The following is a 21,399-nucleotide window of genomic DNA, read 5'->3' on the forward strand; positions in this document are numbered from 1 at the left end:
ACTATAAATTCCCGACTGACAAGCGCACGTTTGAATTACATTTTCCCTTAAAATTTCACACAATCTCGTTAGAGGTAAATTTAAGCCACATTAAGATATTTTAAGGGGGTTTTAATGAAAATACCTCGTTACTTTGATTGGGTTTTAGATTTCATTCCTCTTTAGTCGAAAGAAATGCTTTAACACCTCCCAACATAAATTTTAGCTCTAGAACATGTTAGTCCAAGTAATTCACACCACCATGGCAATATGTAGCTGGCCCGCGAAACAAAGAAAAAAGCAATTACAACTTAAAAATGGAAAACGAAACATGAAAAGCTTTTAAAGGATAAGATACAAGAAAAAAGAACGGGCTTTTTATGAAAATACCTCGTTTCTTTGACGGAGCGTTAGATACCATCCCCCTGAGTCAAAAAAATTCTTTGACACATCCAAGCTTAACTTTAAGCCTTAGAAAACGTTAGTCCAAGCAATTCACGTCACTATGCCACATTATTACTTGTTCTCGGGTACCCTCTAGCACCCCTCAGCATTCTTAAGACATTTTCCAGATATTTTATGGTTAAAATCATGCATTAAGCCCATTGATTCATGTTTTCCCAACTCAACCTTCTGTGATACACCATTTCATTTCACGCCAATGTGCCACACTACTACTAGCCCTCTAGCACCTTTTCATTATCCCTAAAACATTTTTCAAATATTTTCTGTTTTAAAAACGTGTATTAAATCCATTGGTTTATGTTTTCGCAATCCAACCCTTCGTGACAAACAATCTCAATTCACACCACTGTACCGGACTATGACTGCCCCTCTAGCACCCTCTCATCATTTCAAAGAAATCATCCAGATCTTTGTTTGCTAAAAATCATCCATTAAAACTATTAATTCGTGTTTTCCAAGCCAATCCTCTGTGATACACCATGTCATTTCAGACCACTATGCCACACTATGACTGGCCCTTTGGCCCTTTCTACCAACTCTTAATCATTCTCAGGACATTTTTCATATTTTTTCTTGTTAAATATCATGCATTAAATCCATTGGTTCATGTTTTTGCAAGCCAATCCTCCGTGATATACCACGTCAATTCACAGCACCACACTATGACTGGCCCTCTGGCACCCTTCATCGTTCCTAAGATATTTTCAGGTATTTTATTGTTAAAAATGATGTATTAAATTCATTGGCTCATGTTTCTGCAAGCAGACCCACCATGATACACCCTGTCAGTTCTCACCACTGTGCCACGCTGTGAGTGGCCCTCTGGCACGCTATGGTAGCCCTGGTAATTACTAAGACATTTTTTATATTTTTTTAAATAATGTGATAACCAATTCCGCTTCTACAACTTCTGCCCCCCCCCACCGCATACGGTGGTTCTAGATCCGATTCTACTGGTTCCCACCCGGGTTCAAGTTCTAGTCCCCGTTCCGTCGATTCCAATTCCCGTCCCGCCATTACCAATTCCGGTTCTGTTTCCGCCACTTCTGCCCCCCCCCAATTCCATAGTTCTGATTCCATCAACTTTGGGCATTACCTAAATCTAGAATGGTTCTTGCAAAATCTTGTCTGATATTATCAAACATCATGCACTACAATATCAAAATCTCTTCTGATATAACAAGAATCTTCAATTGTATTATCAAAACCAAACACGATTGTATCAGAATCATGCAAGTTAGTACCAAAATCTTACATAGTATTATCGTAATCTTGCAAGTTATTGACGAAATATCTTCAGTGACAATCGAAACGTGACTGCTATTACAAAATCTAATATGATGCCATCAAAATCATGTTATCTATTGACGAAACTTAACACAGTGCTATCAAAATCGTGTCTGCTTTTATCAAGATTATCATAATCTTGACAAATATTACAAAACCTTACAAGACATTATCAAAGTCTTGCCATATATTGCAAAACTCGTGGATGATACAATGAAAATCTTGTCTAATAATATAAAACATCTTGCACTGCATTATCAAAATCTTGACTGATATAATGAGAATCCTCTATGGCAATATCAAAACCAGTATCAGAATCATGGAAGCTATTAACAAAATCTGAAATGGTATAATAAAAAGTTTACCTGATATTAACAAAAATATTTTTCTTATCAAATATCAAATCAAAATCTTATCAAATATTAATAATCTACATTATGTCATCAAAGCCTTGCATGATATTACCAAATTATGTCTAAATATTACAAAATCATGTTTTGTATTATCAGAATTACCTAAATCTTGTAAGTCATTATCAAAATCCAGAATGATGCTAGCAAAATTGTGTCTGGTACTATCAAAATATTGTCAAGCATTACTAAAATCATGTTTAATGTTATCAAAATCATGCCTGAAATTATCAAATATCTTGGGCTACATTATCAAAACCCCACGTGGTATAATTAAAATTCTCTTTGATATATTATTCTCTATGATATGCTCTTTGCTTATATTTTATCCTTTATAAGTATTTCTCGTTTTTTGTTTTTTTTTCCATTTTTTTAGTTTGAATTGCTTTTTCAGTGTTTTACAGGGCAGCAACCTATTGACTTGATGGCGTGAATCGCTTGGACTATCATGTTCTATTGGTTAAAGTTAAGTTGGGAGGTGCTAAAAGAATTTTTCAACTGAGGGGGATTGAAATCTAACGCCCAGTCAAAGAAACGACGTAGTTTTTATTAAAAACCTTCAAAAATATCTGAATGTGGCTTAAATTTACCTCTAACGAGATTATGTAAAAGTTGAAGGGAAAATATTATTCAAATGTGCGCTTGTAAATCGGGAATGCACAGTCTTGGCTCAAAGAAAAGAGTAATCTCATTAAAGGCTCTCAAAATATCTTAATATGGTTAAAATTTACCTCTAATAACAAGCCTCTCCTCAGGAAATGGTCGGTAGGATCCCTGCCTTTCTTTAATTCATGCTTCTTTTTGCTTTTTTTCCTTTATAAGCTTTTTTCATGTTTTTTTTCTATTTCTTGAGTTGAATTGCTTTTCTGTGTTTTACGGGGCAGACATCTATTGCCATAGTAGCGTTGGACTAACATGTTCTATATCTTAGACTTAAGGTGGGAGGTGTTAAAAGAATTCTTTTGACTGAAGAAGAGTAAATTCTAACGTGCTGTCAAAAATGGATGTGTTTTCATTAAAAGCCCTCATAAATATCTTAATGTGACTTAAATCTACCTTTAACGAGATTATGTGAAATTTGAAGGGAATTATTATTCAAATGTGCGTTTGTCCATTGGGGCTGTAGATTATATATGAAGGTTTAGCATATTTTAGCCATGATGAACCTTTTGCTTTTATTTCATCTCTGATAGCAATATTATTTGATAACACTCTCTAAAGTGTTACTGAATATTCTGGTGCATAACAAGTGTAAGCAATTTCTAGTAATCGATTTTTCCCACTGCATTACAATTATTGCAGACATAGGAAAGACGTAATCAATTACTTAACCATTCTAGTAAGCGGGACATGGGAATTCTCCGAGCAACGAATTTGTTTTTTCGTAGAATTTATTTCCTGAATTAACATATTAGAAAAGGTTTCATGGTCCAGATGTCTAGGACTCCATTCCATTGATGGGAGATCTTTTTAGAATCCTAAAGTGGACATAAATATTTAGAATATAAAAGTTCCCTGAGAAAAAAGCATTGAAAGAAAATGCAATCTCTTAAAGTACTATGTAACATCCCATGTATGTACTGTCATTACGTAGAGAAAGAACGTCTTGAAGAGAAATTTCTTAAAAAACATCTTTAGATGTCTTGAAGAAAAGTTTCTTAAAAAAAACTTCCCTGCTTGACTTGTGGACTCTAACAAACCCTATTATGTAGCAGTTAAAACCCTATTATGTAAATCAAAAGTAAACGAACTTTACTACACGACATGCACCTGCATATCTTAGAAAACATTCCCTATGACATAATATCCACCTTTACTTGCCCTGGGGGAATCGCCGTTAAAGCTTCTTCGTTATTAAAGGTAGAAAGGAGTAGTTGGTATGTGCGTCATCAAAACCATCTTGGGGATACTACTAATGTATGTAATGTATTTATCGATAAAAAAAATACAATTGAAGATGTTGTGATGGCTACAGTTATGTAAAAGATCCAAAATCTCACAAAATTCCTATCCATACAAGCAACGATACTTCTTTTCATCCAACCGAAATTCTTTAGTAGTAATATTAACAAAGACTTTTTACCAAAATTGCTATCCATCGCCAATTTTTAATCATATTCAAGTCTATCCGAAATTGAAATTGCAATTTAAACGTAGGACGGCACTAATCAACGTACAATTATTGATTTACGCATTTTAAAAGAAGTTAACCAGGGACTTAAGGTAGGGGTACCTCAATTATATCTTGGTTAGCCCTGGGTATGATTCGGAAAACAATCAGAAATTAAATAAAAAAGGAGCTTTCCAACTTAAAGCAAGGAACAGATTTGAAATCTGTTTGAATAGATTATTCTTTATATGAAGGTGGCTGTCTTCTCCTTTGCTCCTTACTCTTTACTGTAAGGTTTGGCTTTTGTCCTAATTTTTAAAGAAAATTTGAAATTGAAAAAAAAAGATTTTTCAAAGCACTAAAAAACTTTAGTCAAATGAGCAAGGTGTTGAGAAGAGGGCAGTCCCCCTTTTATACAGAGTAATTTCAAGTTGTTTTAAGTTTAAACTTGCTCCTTACTTTAGTTGAAAAACGTTTTCTATTTGCTTAATTACATTTCATGAAACTATAAAATTTTCTAAATACGATAATTTTGGCAATACAGAAAAAACGATCAATATTTCAGTATACTCTGTTTGGATTTTGATGGGTAATCAAACAGTTCGTCCTAACGAACTGTAAATAAGGAGCGACCCGACTCAATAGCAATCAAAACTTAAAAAAATGGAATTTTGATGCTAGAATTGTCGTTGACTCAAATGTTTGTTGTTAAATAATGTTAAAATTATGTTGACTCACAATATATAAGTTTCATTAAGTTTAGTCTTAGCCATCAAAAGCTACGAGCCTGAGAAAAGTTGTCTGATTTTCGAAAAAAGGCGGGAAGACCCTATAGAAGTCATAGAACCTTAATGAAAAACACACCAGCCAGACCAATTTGTTTGCATATACCACTTCATACTGAAGGAGCTGTTGTAGAAACTTCGCAGAGGATCATTAGAATGGAAATTGGAAGTTACAGTGCCCTTATCCAGTGTAATTCTAGCAACCACGACTACTGAAACTCACTGAGATTGCGACTGGGGCTGTAGCTACTTACGACAACTGTAACTGCGAATACTTGCCCCGTGACCACCTGGGAGTGTTACTACGGCTACTTGTGACTGCGACAGTAACTACTTGCGAGTGCAACTTCTTGAGGATCAGCCAGTGACCGTGTTTACTTACGACTACGACTACTTGCGGCTGCTTGCAACTTTACTTACTTGCGACTGACATTGTGACTGTGACTACTTGCGTCTGCGACTGCAACTACTTGCGATTGTGACTATTGTGACGATTGACACGACTGAAACTGTGACTACTTGTAACTGCCACCTATGTCTACTGACGAAAAGTTATGAAGAAAGAAAACTGAGGATGTTTCAAGCCAGTGAAAAAAAAGGATAATTATGCAGATATTTCGGTCGAGACCTTCGCTCAACCGTTCTGAGTACAAAAAAGTAAATAAAGCGAAAAAATATACGGATACAAGTCCTACGGACAAGATAAAAACAAAACAAACCTCAAATACTAAATTAATAGGCCCACTCAAAGGAACAGTGAGAGGGTAATTGACTACTTGCAAGTGTAACCACAACTACTTGTGGCTGTGACTGCTTACGACTGTTTACTGTGTTACCAGTGTTATCAACTCTTTGACATAAACAGTACCAGTTTTCCGACTAAAACTCTACTGTGAGAGATTAATTTGTACCATCTGAAGAACAGGTTAAAATTTGCCGAAAAAAGAAGGAAGTTTTCGATAAACTGAAACTTGAAGAAAATAAACTGAGAATAAAATAAATGAAAACAAATGAAACTTGCATAAAATGCTACTAACTTTTTAAAGGAGACCAAGGGTAGGGGACAGGGGGCAAACCAATGAATATTTGTATGGAAGAAGTTTCTTGTCCAGGAAAGGGTCGCATATTTTCTAAAGATCACACATTTCTAAAGATCAATTTAGATTATTTTGCTGCTTTTTTTCACGAGGAAGGGCCAATTCTTCCTACAGATGACAACGACCAGTAAGGGATGTCCTCGCTTATTTCTTTTTTATCTGAATATAGTACCAGTAGGTATTATATCTACGAAATTATAAGAATTGTTTAAGCATAGAATTATCCTTTTCAATAGAAAGTTATGCAGAGCTTCAGTGCTGAATTACAATACAGAATGTATAAATTAATGGTTAACCAGTTTAAGTAAATATTTTTATGACTAAATGTATGTCAGTATGTTCTTCATGTTTTCACGGTGACGCTCAAGAACTGATTTAAGCACAAAGTAAAAGCTTTTATCCCCACAGAGAAAATGATTTTTCACTATCACATCTTAACATAAAAAAAGTCTTATACAAAGCTACATACTAATGATTTCTAGTACTCTTCGAAGCTCCGATGACCTTAAATTAGAAGCTAGATACTAAATTAAGATCCGATGAACAACAGTAATGATTTGTTATAATCTACATCATGCAAAAATATATGATACTCTTGGAGTAATTGAAGAAAAAGAACCAGAAACAAAAATAAATAACAACATAAAACTATACTACGCATCAATTAATAAAACCAGCGAATTGAATTATGATTCGGCGAAAATAGAAAACACTAAGACTGACAACTATGTGCAGCCTGGTCAATTGCTCTTACATCTGATAAAATCTGTGAAAAAATCTAGCGTTACTATTTCAAGGATGGAGATAAAGTAAAATTTACAATATCTGAAATAAAATGGACAGGTGTCATAAAGCCATTCAATTCTTGAAGAGTGGAAACTGGCACAATTATTGGGGAAAAAACAATATCAATGCCATCTAGTATTTGGTGACACTTGGTATTTTTCAAGCTTCGTAATCGTCTTTCTGTCAGAAACTGAGATCAGACTCTTATTATTGCACTAGTTTTACTAACAGCACAAATTACATGAAGTTTGTATTGGTATCAAAAACATCATTGCATAATCAGAAAAACCCACTAGAAGCCGAAAGGGGTCTACTGTAGATTCCAGGTGCTGTTTTTCAGAAGAAGAACCTTACCATATGTGTATACATTACAGAGCTGAGGCGATGTGGCAACTATTTTATCTCAAGGGAAAAATTGTTTGATAAAGACTAGAATAGTAGAAGATAAAATGCAGTCTCGGTTGTTTAAACACTCATATAAAGTCCACTTTGTATGATATGTCATTTTATTTTTAGGGTAGATTATTACGATTCTCTATTAGACATATTTAGTTGAAAAAATTTAATAATGTACTACTTTAAAAAGTCCATAATTAAAATATCCTTCCAGAACTGACCTTTATTTCTAGGCAAGACCAGAAGAAATGAAGATAGCTATCAACGAAGCCCTGAAAGTGGGCTATCGTCATTTTGATACAGCTTTCACATATATGAACGAAGAATCGATTGGTGAGGTTCTTGCTGAATGGATATCACAGGGTAGAATAAAGCGTGAAGAGCTTTTCATTGTGACAAAAGTAAGCTTTGGAATAGTACATGAGATAGTAAGCATACTATACAATAAGGAAACTTTAGCATATCATCGAATTCAGTGATTTTCCACATTTTTTAATACCTTTTTCAATACCTCCACAAAGATGTGGCAACAGATTGCCACATCTAGATCAAAGGTAGGAAATTATGGCTGAAGATTAGCAGGCCGTTCGCGGTTGGGGTGGGAAGATGTCGTAAAAAAATATTTAAGAAAAATGGGAACTTCCTGGGAGGGTGCAAGGAGTGAGGCTTTTAATAGATTAGGATGAAGGAGGCTCATGCGTAGCTGTGTTGGCCTCAGGTGGCATGGTGCTGTAGTGAATTGTTAGCATTAGTAGTATTAGAGGCTTGTCTTCTGGGAAATAAAAACCGAATAAATAACATTATCGAGCAGGTCTATGTTTTAGTGAAATTTATAAGTTTTCCATGCCTGAAGTTCTGTAGGGATACACCCTTTGCGGCGCTAGTGTTCTAGATTTTTCTTTTCTAACTCAGCAAGGTGGCACTGTCGCTTGCTCTTTGTAGGGCTGTCAGCATGTAGTTCCCTTTAGTTTACTGTTTCCTTTAGCCTGGGATTTAGGCAGAGTTTGTACAACCAATTTTTTAGGGGTTTCAAATAGCAGACATTATAAACTTGATAATTTCTCTGCAGAGAGGAGTTTATTGATGAAGCTCTTGATGGAGATTTTTGAGCCATTTATGGGGATTGGACAGTCAAAGCGTTTTATAAAGCTTCTCCTTGGACATTTTTTAACCCGTTTGATGCTGATCTCTCACATAGGAAAAAAAGTGTGTGCTGCGCCTAACCTGCCGGTATAGTTTCTCTGCAATAAGGGGTTCATTATCAAAATTCTTTACTTGAGGTTTGCAGCTATTAATAGGGGTTAGACAGCCAAAGGCTTTTGTAAAGCAGCTCCTGGACGATTTCAAAGCCATACACAGGCTTGTTAAATTGACTTTGAGCAGACGGAAAGTAAGACCAAGTCTAGAAAATATCTATCCAGTTATCCTCAAGGATTAGTAGAGAAAAGAGAGCAAGGAAGAAAGAAACGCGACAACATATGTGTCCCTTGTACTGAGCGGATCAATAAGTTATATTCCCAAAAGAAAAAAAAACAGTATATTACGATTTGAAAACGTTTGTTTAAGCTCTTTGATTTATTTCAAAAGAAGAATGAATGACAAACAAATTGAGTTATGAAGCCCGCCAACATAGACAAACTAAAAATTCGAAATGTCTAGAAATTATTTATCAAGTTATCCTCAATCATTAAGGGAGGAAGAAAAATAAGGACGTTCTCATTGAGACATGTCCTCAATGAGGACCCATCTCATCCCTGCTGAATTGGGATAATTTCAAATTATCCCTGCGACCAATCCGCCTACCTTTTGAGGAATATTACAGGTGTGAACAGTAGATAAATCTACGACTGACTGTGGGTGCAATAGCTTGTTTTTAGGAAGCGAGAGTCTCATCTATACCTTCTTGTTGTGTACAATACAATATTAATTTCCACTAGTTACTCTCTACAATCGTCATAATTTTGTCGTTTTCTTAAAATGATATTTTTTTATTTCAGCTGCCAATGATTGGAAATAGGAGCTCAGATGTTGACATTTTTCTTAAAGAATCCCTGAAAAGACTTAAACTTAGCTACGTGGATTTATATCTGATTCACGCCCCAACTGGATTAAAAAGAGATATGAAGGATATCAATAATGTGTTTCCTGAACAAGAAAACGGAGAAATGGATTGGGATATGGACACAAATTTACCTACACTTTGGCAGGTTGTTTTCTTATGTCGATTGATAATTAATTATTTGAAAAGATTGCAGATTTGGTTCCCTCCGAAATAAATATTTATAGGGCCTTGTTAAAACAAACGTTGCCGAAATTGGCTGAGGCCAATCTATGGTAAGTGTAACTCATTTTTAGGCGTAGGTAATTCCCCGAACCCCAAACCCGGTTGTCAAAGATTTTGACCACTGCAGTATATTTCAAAGTGGCAAAGGAACGCGGGTGCTGTTTGCTGCTTGGTCCAAAACAAGGACTGCAAAGCAGCAATACTAGGCATCCTGAGGTATAAAATCCTTTTTAAGTTCTGCTGAACAATTCCCTTTATTCCTTGTTTATCAGTATTTTTCCTTATATCTGATCTATACGTTGATCGGTCTTTATTTCTTTATTGTACAAGTCCCCAAATCAAGTAAACTGATAAAACAAGCAATGGAAGAAAGTTGAAAATATTATATTAGTTTGTTATTTTTTTCTTGTAATTAAGTTATGTAATTTGTCTTAGTATGGAGTTGACTGACATAATCAATTTGTTTTGAATTCCCAAAGACTAAAATGTTCGTCATTCTGGGGGAAGGTGGGTGCTATTGACTATTTTCTTTTATCCAGAAAATTTTCTTTTGAATGTACAAAGTTACAAGCTTAAAAGCTTTTAAAATGTTTTGACTCTATATCCCTACGACATTTAATAAAGGCAGTTAACCTTTTGCTCCTGATGGCTTAAATGGTATATACGTATGAGAGATTTACGGATCTCCGAGATCCGTAAATAATACGGATGGCTTAATACAATATTAAATATGGACAGGGAGCATATTGTCAAATTTTTCTCTTTATTAGGTCCTAGGACTGGTTCAAAATCTTATTTTGACAGAAGAAGTTTTTCGACGAGTGATCTAACTAGATTTGTATCGATTTTCGAAATCGTTTGTACTGAGAAATGGTAAAATCAAACAAAAACTAAGAATTTATACAGGAATAGAGATTATTTTTGCAAATACAGTGACTGGAATAGAAACCAATCGCATATTTCGGACGCTTTTTCAACAGCGACCATGTTATCCAAAAAAATACTTTAAGATTTCGGAAATAATAAAATCGACAAAATCAAAAGGTTTTCAACGTCACCAATCATCCCAAGTTAGACAAGATCCTTATAAGAGTTCCTGGATCATCACTACAAGTTCGGCTGGGCGAAGCTTGTGTAGATCGATGCCACCGAGAATCATTTTATTTTAAGTGGTTGTTTTTAATTATATCTTTTTTCATTTGGTTTTTATTGTTCACTGAGATAGCTGTTGACCATATGAAATATCCGCTTATATTTCGTTGCAATCATTGTCACACAACAGAGACATCTATTTCTACATAACTTTTTTTCCATGATGGAAAGGCAGGGCAGTATTTGACGTTACTTATGAAATCCTTGTCTATTTGACCCTTTATATATATATTAAGTATCTTTATAGAAATGACACGAAATCATAATGCATAGTTATTGCACTTACATCGCTCTTGCTCACCAGATAGCATAGACTACATATGGTCTTCTTTATTATTTTATTTTAAGCTTAATATATCTGGTTAATGCTTTTATTTTTTCACACAGGCTATGGAGCAACAAGTAGACCTAGGATTAGCCAAAAATATTGGTCTTTCTAATTTCAATGAGTCTCAAATTCGAAAGATCATGAATGACTGCCGGATTCAACCTGCTAATAATCAGGTAAGTAAACTAAACCAATTCTAGACTAGAACCAGTTTATTAAAAAATTCATATATCTATTTCAATCAATTTAAAAAATAGACAAATAACTTCACATAGTTGTGAAGTTATAAAACTACAAAGACTTCACAGCATATTCGAAACTTCTTTACTTTGCGGCATGCAATTAAGCCCCTATGTAGTTGAATCTAACGAGACAAACTTCCCACGCCTTATGCTTCACCAGATTCAACTCATCAAAGGACCCTATTGTAGATGTTTCAAGCTCCTATCTCCAAAAACGTGGAATTTCGTGTTTTTCGCTACAAAACAAATCACGGATGTATGTTAATTTCTTGTTTTATTTTCCTCAGTGGTGATCGTATCAAACCAATGATCCTTGAAGATCGGTAGAGGCATAATCATTTTGTTCAGCATACTTGAAAGGCTCAATAACTATTGCTCTTGGATGACATGAACCCCCCGCAGCATCTGTGGAAAGGGTTGTAAGTTGTAGAATTTGACCATTGATTACATACAGTATCTGTTATTGGGATGAATACTGACACTATTGGGGAGGGAGGGGGTATTTTACATGGTGATGATATTCCGTGGGGAGGAAAGTTTTCGAGGTGAACTTTCCTGGAGAAATTTGCCAGAATTCTTGAATGGAATTCAGGTTATTTGCCTTATTTTCGTTTTGGCAACTAAACCTTATATGTGGAGATGTTCCGGGGAAGCCGTACGGGGAAATTTTCAGCGGGGTTGGAAATCTCGGGGGGGGGATTTTCTGCGGGAAAAACTCTCCTGGAGAGGTTCCTAGTGGATAACTTTTCCTTGGGGAAGGTAGATTTCCAGAAAAATTTTAGACAGGGCGGGGGTTCCGACAGGATATGAAAAAAGACAAGAAATTAAATAAAAAATAAGCATTTTTCAAATGAAAGTAGGCTAAGGAGAATTTGTAAGGCAGAATTGACCGCAGTAAATTTTCGGGGGGAATTTACAGCGAGGAGGAAATTATCCGTGGGAAATTTTGCAGGGAGCAGAATTTTACGCTGGAAGAAATTCCCATGGGTGAATTTTCCGCAGAGGGGAGGGATTATCAGGCATTATTTGAAAACAATGAGAAATTAAATAAAAAACAAGTTTTATACTAAAAGTAAGGAGTAATATTAAAACTTAAAACGAAATTAATTTATCCCGTATATGAGGGATGCTTTCCCTCCTTGATTCTTCACTATTTACACTAAAGTTTTACTTTTTGTCCCAATCCTTTAAACACAATTCTTTAAAAACACAATCCTTAAAATTTAAAAACACAATCCTTTAAAATTTAACTCCTGAAACACGATTTTAATTGAAATTTAAAGCTTTCTTAAAGTACTAAAAACTTTAGTGTAAAGAGCAAGAGATTGGTTTCATATTTAATCAGGAGTTAAGCAAGGTTGTGTTCTATCCCCATTTATACGAATCATTTTAATGGACTTTGTCTTAAGTAGTATATGAAAGGCAATCGGAGAACACAGAATCAAATGGGGGGAGGGGAAGAATTTCTTGAACTAAGATGATTTAAGCATCCTAGATGAAGGTGTGTGCAAAAAGAATGAACTTTTAAAGGTTTTGTTCAAGAACTTTTAGAGGTTTGAGTTCAAGATGCAAGAACAGGTTTGAAAATACATATTAAGAAGACTAAGTCGCTAAAGCTAGGAATAAGTGCAGATGAAAAGGTGACATTGGGTAACACAAAGATCGATCTGGTGGACAGCTTACTTACCTTGGTAGTATTACTAGTAAAGACGATGGGAGCAGTGAAGATGTTAAAAGTAAACTAGCCAAGCCGCAGGGTGTTTTTCATAGTAGAAAAAAGTTTGGAAGAATAGGAAGATAAGTCTACAAATCAAGATAAACGAAAGCTAAAGGAAAAGCAGGCTGTCCGTGGTTGGGAACAAGAACTTCCGGGGGGGGGAGTGTAAAGAAGAAGGCTTTGAACAGATTGGGATGGAGGAGGCGTGTGCGTAGCTGTGTTGGCCTCAGGCAGATTGGTGCTGCAGTGAGTTGTTAGTAGTAGTAGTAGCATTTTGATAGCAAATCCCTTTCGAGCTTCAACGTAATATTCAGTAGAAAAAATAAGTCATAAACATTTGGGAACAAAAACTGTAAATTAAATGCAAAATGATTAAATTATCTATTGTAAATATTTCTTCTTCTATTCATATAATTCAAGATATAAACAATAAGTGACATTAAATAATTATGATGTTTTTGGATATTTTACTGAAATCCAAATGGGGGCGTTCAACAACTAAAACTTGAGTAAAAATGTGGCTGTTCTATTTGTAACCATTTTTGGAAAACAAAACCTAAAAATTAATTTTGAGTTCACTTACATTGCTAGGTCTCAGTGCACTTGGGAGGGCGCTTTCAAGGCACTTTTATTATTCAAGCACATGGTGAATTTAGTCCCCGATGTCAAGCATTTGAGAATCGATAAAACTCTATTTTCCTTGAATTTCCTACGGACATAACCTAAATCCACTGAATAGCTGAAGACATTTTTTTTACAAGCAATTTGAAAAATTTACAGAGGAAAGGAAAACCAGGGTTCCAACTGGCTGATTCATTTGGCGGTTTGTCCATAACATGCCCAATAAAACACGGTTTTATAAAGCAATAAACAAGTTTTATGGTGTCCTTGCGGGGTAAAAAAATATAGCCGAAACTGAAATGCTTTTGAAGGTTCGAAAAGGAGAACCTGAAAAATGAAATGTTACAGCAAAATTTTTACTAAAAAAATAAATTAATTTTCTCCCAGAAACTAAATGTCAACAATTTGATTTGGACAAGAAATCCTCAATGAATATTCAAGTTTCATTTTTATTCTAAGCAATTACACTGACAAACACAGCCTACGATTTTGTATGACTGACAAGACTGGTCCACTTTACGAATCATACAAAATTAGCATTGCGTTAATATCTGAAGGAGAAAAAATAGACTTTCAATACATGATTTTAGCTTCAATTTCTAAGTTTTAAAAATACCACATAATAAAGGAATTTACAATATTTTTTTTCTAAATTTTATTTGCAGTACAAAATCTATCACCTTTTTAAACATAATATTCATTCATGAGATTCTCAGAGCTGACATACATCTATTACTCTATCTGTCTAGGCACCTGGTTGTTACAGAATTGGACATCTGAAGACACCCAGCCTTCCATAGAAAAGTGTTAAATTCGAAAATGAGTGCTCAGTTGAGATAGTTCTTACTATTCATGTAACAAATCTAAAAGAGTTAACACCTATACTATATATTAATAAGGAAAGCAGAAAATACTTATACATATTCCGAAAAAAAACTTATACTTATATATATTAAGGAAGCAGGAAATACCTCTTCTACAGTTGTTTTATGAGATTTTGCGTGATTGAGTCTATGCTAAATTTTCGTGTTTCTGCTATTGTCTTCATTGTTCTACAAAACCAGTGCACATAAATGAGTAGAATTGTGGAAGATTACATGCGAAATACTGGAATCTTTAGTTTTTTTTTTTATAGCAAACAACAGTTATTACTGTTTTTTGCTTAATTACCAAAACGCCTTTCAAATTTCGCTTGTCCCATTTCCCTTCTGTTGTACCCTATGAACACACCTTAAGAACATATCCCCCTTGTGTTGATACAGATTGATGTCCTTTTTGATTGGTGCTGTGCTGAATAAAAACAAGAAACCTCTTCACTACTTATGTTTAGCAGCCAATTAAGTGGATGCATCATATTCAAGAGTGTTAAAAATCTAAATATTGTCTACTGATTCTGATAAACTGGTCTATTAGATATGCTACTTCGGAAGAAAAACCAGTCATAGGAGTAAATGTCTCCTAGATTGTAAATTCAGATTAAACGACTTCAGAGATGGGAAAGGAATAATAAGTTTTTCCACAAAATTCTCAAATGCTTTGAAACATATATTAATCTTTCAGAAGAAACATAATTCGCCATGCTCTAAAATTTAGAAAGTTAGACAACCGGTAATTTAGTAACCTGACTGCTATTCTTCAGAAAATGACTAAATTTCTTTCAGTAAATTTCAATTTGTTTCCATTGTCAGTTGGAATTTTCAAAATTTTTCTTAGCTCAGTTAAACAACAATTTGCGTTTCTTCTTGAAAATGATAGCCAAATCGAAGATTCATTGATAGATCCATATTACAAACACTTTGAAGTTTTTTGTTGCCCTTTTCCAGTAAGCTCGAGGTTACTGCCAACACACTTACTGGCACCAATCCAAAAGATCTAGAATAGGGCTAATTGATCAGGGTCTGTCGTTCCCGATGACCTTTTCAAGTCTGTTAGTGAAAGGTTTGATGTATCGTCGATGACCGTTTTCTACAAGTACTGGAGTTCACCTTCTTCTCCAGACCTTTTTCGTCCAATAACCTCGAGTTTGGCACGCCAAGAATAGAGTGTTTGAAGAACAGCTTCATTTGACAGTTATACTTAGATTTGGACCGATATTCCTGAGGACGTTATCCCTAAAAGTTTCTCTGTTGGCTCTTTCAGAAGGAGGTTCAACAGCCATCTAAAACCTCGCTAAAAGACTAGCGGCAAATCAGATATTTAATTATACCCGGCACCGCAAATTTAGGAAAAAAAAAATTATATATGATGACATACTCATAAACAACTTTCTGTTTTTAGGTAGAAATTCATGCTTACTTCTTACAAACAGAATTGCGGGATGTCTGTAAAGAATTTGGCATTACAGTATGTGCCTATTCACCCTTAGGATCACCTGGTCGACAAGTTCTTTTCGAAGAACGAGGAATAGAGTGAGTTCCTTGTTCAATTATTGTTTATTTGAGTTACAGGGCATCTATAACACAGAATAATTTGAGAATCTAAAGATACACTAACAAAAGGCAAGGCCTTACCACGGGGGAGGGGGTTGGAATCCCTATCCGCCCAAAATTTTTGTCCAACTGGTAAAAACGTAATAAAAAGTAAATAAGCAAATTGTCGATACGTTTTTCAGTTTTTTTTGTAACAATTCCCCAAATAAAAATTCTGGATGCGCCCTTGACTAAGGGAGAAGATAACTTTTGGGTGGAGGTGGGGGAGGGGAATACCAAGCAATCGAAGCTATATTTTGAAAAGTGGCGATGCCGAATAAATTTTTAATTTTTTTTAGGGAGGAGGTTGAAGTTTGAGCCCTTCTCAAAGTCTATAAGGTTGGTGTTACTGTCACGCAATGAAACAATATTTTTACTAAAGAGGCACCATGAGGCCATATTTTTGTCACCGATTGGTGCTTAATAAAGCTGGCTGATCAACTGCCTGATCGATAATAAATTGGTCAAGCAACTGCGTGATCGATAATAAAGAGCGTTTAAATATTCCTTAGAGTGTTGCCGGCAATAAAAGTTTAATAATTAGAATGCGATGGTAGATATAATGCATTTTTCAGCGATTATTCTGATTGTTTAAAAGGATTTGAAAAAATGTTCTAAAACAGGTCATTCAAGATAGAATAAAGCAAATTAGATAAAGAACCATTAACACTTTTAGACAACTAAGTATGTTTTAAGAAGCATTGATTGAATACTAAATGGCACCTTTGTATCCAATATGGCGATAGAGTCAAGTCACGATTTACAGATGATAGACCCAAACACTGCTGCAATGTTGGTCCCGCCAGGCTGGCTTATCTTGATGGTGACTGGCGAGTAAATTTTCGAGTTATGGTTGTTTTCAAAGGATCTGGCTTATTTTTGGCTTGTTTTTCAAAGGCTCTGGCTTACATTTTGTCCCGCCTTCTGGCAACTCTGGACCAAAAGGGTCCTTCATATCAAGTCCAAGAGAATATACACAGGTGCTTTGGAATCCTATTTCAGTCAAGGCGCACCTAATACTCCTTTTCTCGAAAACTCAGTTTAACATAGCTCATATTATGAAATATGAGCTATGTGATCGTCGATCTTAAAATACAATTTTACTGTGGAAAAAAACTGTCCAAAATGGAACCGTTATGGCTAAAATTCCATTTAGATTGTTTGTCGAACCGTCTTTAGTTAATCTAGACAGCCAGTTTTTATCATCCAGACAACTCAGATTGTCACTGGAAAACACAAAACTTACATACATCAGCCCATACGGATAAGCTATTTTCTAACTAGTTGGGATTTAACTATTGTGGTCTGAGAAAAAAAAGAACAAAAACAAAAAAGAAAAGTAACACAAAGGGGCCCTCATCGATTTATCAGTCCGTTAACCTTATTTTACCGATTTAATGTATTTACTTTACGATGATTAGTAATTGATTTTCTTAAAAAATAAGACAATGTTTTTTAAAACAGGAGAAAGCTTGTAAAATGTTTCTAAGACTATCCTAGACATATGACATTTAGCATTATAAATACAGCAACATTGCCAATACAAAATGCACGCTGATAATCAATTATGCATAAATTAAACATTTTAGATAGATAGATAATTTTTATTTGCAACAATTAAATAAATAAATATGACAAACCAGTGCACATGCCTGGTGGAATGCTTTAGCACTGACAATGTTATATACATACGAAAATAAAAACTAGCGCTGACAATGTTACATACTTGAGCACTGACAAAATAAAAATAAATCAAGCCGAAGTAAATACAAGCCTACAGCATCAGCATAAATATAAAAAAAATAAACAAAAAATAATTCCCCGCAACATATTAAACACAAATGACCTAATCATTTGATATTTAATTAAATACTTGAAAACCCGTCATAACTTACATATAAATCCGCCATACCTTTACTCCTCGCACCCAATAATATTGACCAATTTCAACTTTGCGATTATATTTTGCAACTTTTTAATAAATAGTAAGTTCATTAATTCTGAAAAAAAATTTTTCATCACTGCTTTGTTAAGTTTTTTTTAATAGTTTTAAAAACTCTCGCTTATTGCTACATTCTCGTACTGATTAGAACATGATTGTTGAGATCATACAGAAAAAGAAAGTTAAAATCTTAAGATCCTTAAAAAAGAATCATAAAAAGAGGTCATTGAGAACTTGGTCTTGGTCATTTGATTACCAATTTGTTATCCATATTTCTACGGTGTGTATTCGTTTATTTATGCTTTTATTGTACATTTTTACTTTATTTTGTGTTCATTTTATTCCAGGGAGTTCATAATTCTCTTGAAATAATTCAAATAAGAACAAATAATACCTAAGCTATATATTCTGACATAAAAAGAGTGAATACTGTTCTTTTCATCCACTCAACTTTTACATCCATTACTAGAAAAAATGAGGCCTCACAGTATACTATGAATAATTTTCTGCTTGAAATAAGGCAACGTACATGGTGATAATGAGTTTAGGCCCTCCTACCTTCTCGTAAAAATTGTACCTTGATTTTGATTTTCAGGTTTTTAAAAAAAGAAAGGAAAAGCTAAAGTAAAGAAGTCAAGAGTTATATTAAAACCTAAAACGAGCAGAAATGAAGTTAGATAAAAAATTTAAAATTAAAATGACCATTAATTCCTATTAATGAATAGATGGAATCCAAAACTTACAGAAATTTAACTAAATAACCGAGTCAAACTTAAAACGAACGTAAATTATCCATTAAAATTTTGTTACTCTAAAGGCCAGAGTTATTTCCCCCGGAGGCAAGAAGGATACATGAAGGGAGCTGGTGGCCCACCAGTCCCTTTGGAACCTTAGAAATAGTGTTAGAGTTTTCAGTCTCTAATCAAATTACTTCCTCCCATGTGTTTACAGTTACCACTTCCATACGAAGTCGCAAAAAAAATGGAAGGTGCTTCATTCTTTAATTTGTACATTATTGTATTGGCTCTGAAGAGACATGACATCTAGGCTCAAAAAGGTCAAAAGTTCAAAACTTTCTATAGGAATCTCAATTTCGGAATACAAATTCTTGAGCCCTTGTGTTATAGCGTGTGTAATCACAACGTAGGCAATAATGCTCCTAAACTAATGAATCAATAACGAACTCTTAAGAGTTCGTTAAAAGGGATTTTCTTAAGAGTATTTTTTTTGTTTAATTAAAGGAACGGATTCATTCCTGACATCCTGCAAAACCCCGTGGTTTCTGAATTGGCAAAGAAGCATGAGAAGACTCCAGCACAGATACTTTTGAGATACCTTGCACAACTACAGGTTGTAGTTATACCGAAGAGTACAAACCCAAAGCGGATTGCCGAAAATTTTAAGGTAAAGTGCCCATAGGCGACACCTTTTATTAGTCTGATAACCGCAACGGAATTACTTAGTTCATAGACTGGAGAGGGGTGCTTTAATAGTTTTGCAAACAGTATTTATTATGAATCAAACCACAAACAATGGAAAATTTTCTGAATAAAAGAGTTTCATAATATGGCTGAGACTGACGTGAACATCATTCATGGAAGGGAGAAGTAGCGACAACCTTCTCGTGGTGCCCCTGAGAGAATTAGGTGCAAAAAGGGCCGTGCTAATTTCAGTCACTGTCCAGCCTCCCCAAAATGTCCAACCATGAGCCACGGTATTTTTTCGAATGCATTGCCCAGATTGTATGGATTTAAGCCAGTACTGTCAAAATTATACCCGAGGGATCAATCCCCCTGAATATTTGAAACGTCAGCCATGGCGTAAAAAATCCCTGGGAGAGCAATCCAAGGTGATAGAAAGATGCTCTCTTTCTAGTATCGGCTCTGAGGATCAAGGACTACTTGCCTTTGATGACTAGCGAAGGATGGGAGACTCTCCTCTTTATCTTGAGGGAAGAGTGTTGCCTATCTAAGTCTTAATCTAGCGGATGGGGTTCTTGGGACTGGGGAAAACAACAGCGAACCCGCTTACACTACCTAAGAAGGCTTTTCTTCAAATAGACATAAAAAAGATAGACAAGTCCTAGCTCAAATAACCACCCAAGAGGGCACCATTAATCCAGTGACTATTGGTGCTATTTTTTGGAGGGAGAGGGAGGGGGTTGAAAGTAAGTCTCGGGCCTAAGTCTTGACTTATTTTGTGAGTCCGACCATAATAATAATAATCATTTGTAGAAGATTAGAGAATTAAATTGAAATGTGTCAATTATGATAAACAAAATCAAAAAAAAGTTTTGAAAACAACAAAAACAGAGTATGCCAGCAAAAAAATTAATAGGTTGCGAGATCATTCTAACCATTCAGTTTTTTTCGTTTATTGCCTTATTATTATTTTTTGTCGACAAAAAGACAAAATCATATGTCCTTTAGTTTTATGTGATTCTACGTTCCACAAGGTTCACATAATGAAATTTGCTGCAATAGGTAGTAATCGTGAATTGCATAAATTCACGATTACTACCTTCACGATTCCCATTATATTCAGAGAGAATTGTCTATTTTATAACTGGTGCTATTGTTTAAAAGAATGAAAATAACAATTTAAATTGCTGTTGGTATTGTATAAAAAAAAAAATGCTTAGAAACCCCACAAAACTGAGTTTGTCAACTCAATAATCTGTTTAAATTAAGTTTTATCATAATTATTTAAATAAAATAGAATACAATTAAAGTAACTAAAGTTTCTTAATTTAGAAACTAAATTGCGATGACAAGCGGATATTAACCCTCTGTGCGAAAATCTATGTAAACCAAGAGTTATGCTAATTTAAAATGGAATAAGGTAAAGTTTTATACCACTTCCTTAGGCCATGGCCTAACTTGACACAGGAGCAATATCCACTTGTCACGAAATATTAGTTGTCGACTTTGAAGAGTATGGGTAGCTAACAAGAGTGGAACTGGCGCTAGTGTGGACAGAAAACTCAATGCTATCTAGCGTCTGGCGACACTTGGCATTTGTTTTCAGTCTAATAAGAATGATTAATTTGATTTTTGTGGTGGTAGAATAAGTGTAGTAGTAAATATCTGATCTCAGTTCCTGACGGAAAAATGCTTACAGAGCTTGAATATACCAATTTTCGCTAAATGACGTTGACAGTTTTCTTTTTTACCGACACTAGCACCAGTTTCCACTCTTAAGTAACTCATGCTCTTTGATCGACTTCAGAATTTGACGAGTTTAAAAAATCCAGTCTTTATCAGGCAACTTGGCAATATTTCTGAACAGTAGCAATAGTTACTTAAGACTGCTTATACAATTGAAGTTGAA

The 21,399-nt window shown here is 34.7% G+C and overlaps 1 protein-coding gene across 1 annotated transcript in view; it reads left to right on the forward strand.

Moving 5' to 3' along the window:
• Positions 1 to 21,399, forward strand: part of LOC136028990 (1,5-anhydro-D-fructose reductase-like) — a 32,830-nt gene that overhangs the window by 8,601 nt on the left and 2,830 nt on the right. The window contains exons 2-6 of the mRNA XM_065706989.1: positions 7,549 to 7,716; positions 9,313 to 9,522; positions 11,139 to 11,255; positions 15,937 to 16,067; positions 19,311 to 19,473. Coding sequence (XP_065563061.1) covers positions 7,549 to 7,716; positions 9,313 to 9,522; positions 11,139 to 11,255; positions 15,937 to 16,067; positions 19,311 to 19,473 — 789 coding nt within the window. The remainder of the gene's footprint in view (positions 1 to 7,548; positions 7,717 to 9,312; positions 9,523 to 11,138; positions 11,256 to 15,936; positions 16,068 to 19,310; positions 19,474 to 21,399) is intronic.

This window comes from Artemia franciscana, chromosome 7 (genome assembly GCF_032884065.1).
Source record: "Artemia franciscana chromosome 7, ASM3288406v1, whole genome shotgun sequence".
Classification (NCBI taxonomy): domain Eukaryota; kingdom Metazoa; phylum Arthropoda; class Branchiopoda; order Anostraca; family Artemiidae; genus Artemia; species Artemia franciscana.